This window comes from Echinops telfairi, unplaced genomic scaffold (genome assembly GCF_000313985.2).
Source record: "Echinops telfairi isolate 266 unplaced genomic scaffold, ASM31398v2 ScPeMD7_7469;HRSCAF=8507_1, whole genome shotgun sequence".
NCBI classification, from domain to species: Eukaryota; Metazoa; Chordata; class Mammalia; order Afrosoricida; family Tenrecidae; genus Echinops; species Echinops telfairi.
Genome location: NW_022111373.1, coordinates 76,979,412 through 76,981,065, shown reverse-complemented (window position 1 = coordinate 76,981,065; position 1,654 = coordinate 76,979,412). Strand labels below are relative to the sequence as shown.

At 37.8% G+C, this 1,654-nt stretch overlaps 1 protein-coding gene across 1 annotated transcript in view; it reads left to right on the top strand.

Moving 5' to 3' along the window:
- Positions 1-1,654, top strand: part of NSA2 (NSA2 ribosome biogenesis factor) — a 7,214-nt gene that overhangs the window by 3,401 nt on the left and 2,159 nt on the right. Inside the window, exon 4 of the mRNA XM_045285222.1 lies at positions 5-94. Within this exon, the coding sequence (XP_045141157.1) occupies positions 5-94 (90 nt within the window). The remainder of the gene's footprint in view (positions 1-4; positions 95-1,654) is intronic.

Genomic DNA, 1,654 nt, shown 5'->3' with positions numbered 1-1,654 from the left:
GAAGGCCTGGAAAAGGATGGTTACTAAAGTTTGCTTTGTTGGGGATGGCTTTACACGGAAACCACCGAAGTATGAACGATTCATCAGACCCATGGTGAGGCATTTTTATAAAGTGCAGAAATGTTCATTCCTGTGAAACCCTTTAGTGTCATAGGGCACTGTTCATGAGCCTGCTAACCACAAGGTCAGCAGTTCAAACCCACCACCTGCTGCATAGGAGAAAGCTGAGGCTTTCTGCTCTCACAAAGATTTACAGCCTGAGAAATCCTATAGGGTCACAATGAGTCAAAATTGACCTGATGGCTGTTTCAAGATTAGACAGCCTCAACTTTTCTCCTACTGAGTGGCTGGTGGGTTTGAACCACTGACCTTTCAATTAGCAGTTCAATGGTTACCAACGTAGCACTTTTTCCAATAAGGTAAAGAAACTTGTTTTCAGCTTCATAAGAAAGTCTAGAAAAAAAAAATAATTTGATAGCATTGTCAATCTTGAACTAAACATGACAGGTTAAAATCTTCATGTTTTTGCATATGAGTTAATATTGTACTCTTTCAACAAATGAATGCCCACTACAAGGTAGGGAGCTTTAAAAAGTTCATGGGAAACAAGATAGTGGGGGAAAAATTTTTTTATTAAACAGTCATTTCATTGGGGGCTCTTACAACTCATAACAATCCATACATCAATTAATTGTATCAAGGATATTTGTACATATGTTGCCATCATTATTTTCTAAACATTTACTGTCTATTGAGCCCTTGTTATCAGCTCCTGTTTTCTGCCAGATTTTTGAAGCACACTCCGATTCCCCCAGTATGCCTGGCACTGTTCTGAGCCTCATGCACTTCTTTCTGAAGGGAACAGTTTGCTCAAGAACCTGAGTAGAACTCAGGTTTGATAAGGGAAGCATTATTTTAAAAGCATTCAGTGTATAATCATTAAAAATAATTTAATAGGAAAGACAATTTAAGTTGTGTTGAACAGTGATCATAACGTGTAGTGATTGCAAGATGCCCTCCTACCCAAAATTGAAGGTTTTTTTCCCCCTTTTAAAGAGACTGAATTACTCTGCCCTGTAAGGAAATGGATTTCTCCTCAATTGTAATCTAGCTTGGTTAGAAAAGCAAAGGTGCAGAGAAACATTGGCACACTGAATCTGGTGCTCACACCAGGTAATTTTTAACGGATTTAATTGCCCACAAACTACCTGATTTTTTATGTTTTTGTTAAAGCTATACTCATTCATTCACATAATCTTTATCCAGCCCTTTGCCAAAATGTTTGCCCAATCCAAGATCACATCATGGATTCCCCTTGCTTTTATTTCTCGTTTATAATCTTCTGAGTACATTTTAGTGACCAAATTCTAGAGGAAAAAATAGGAGTCAAACTTACTGTATATACTTGTGTATAAGCTGAGTTTCTCAGCACATTTTTAATGCAGTTTTTGTGGCAAAATTAGGTGCCTTGGCTGATATTCGGGTCAGCTTATGCTCGAGTACATACGCTAACTGATTCACTGCAACTTGGCAGATTACTTGTGAATTAAGTCAGGTGTCATCCTGAATGCTATCTTTCTTGTAAACTTGATTAATGTGTCCATTACTAAGAAGCTGGTTTAAGCGCACCTTTCTACATAGGGCCAAAAAATGA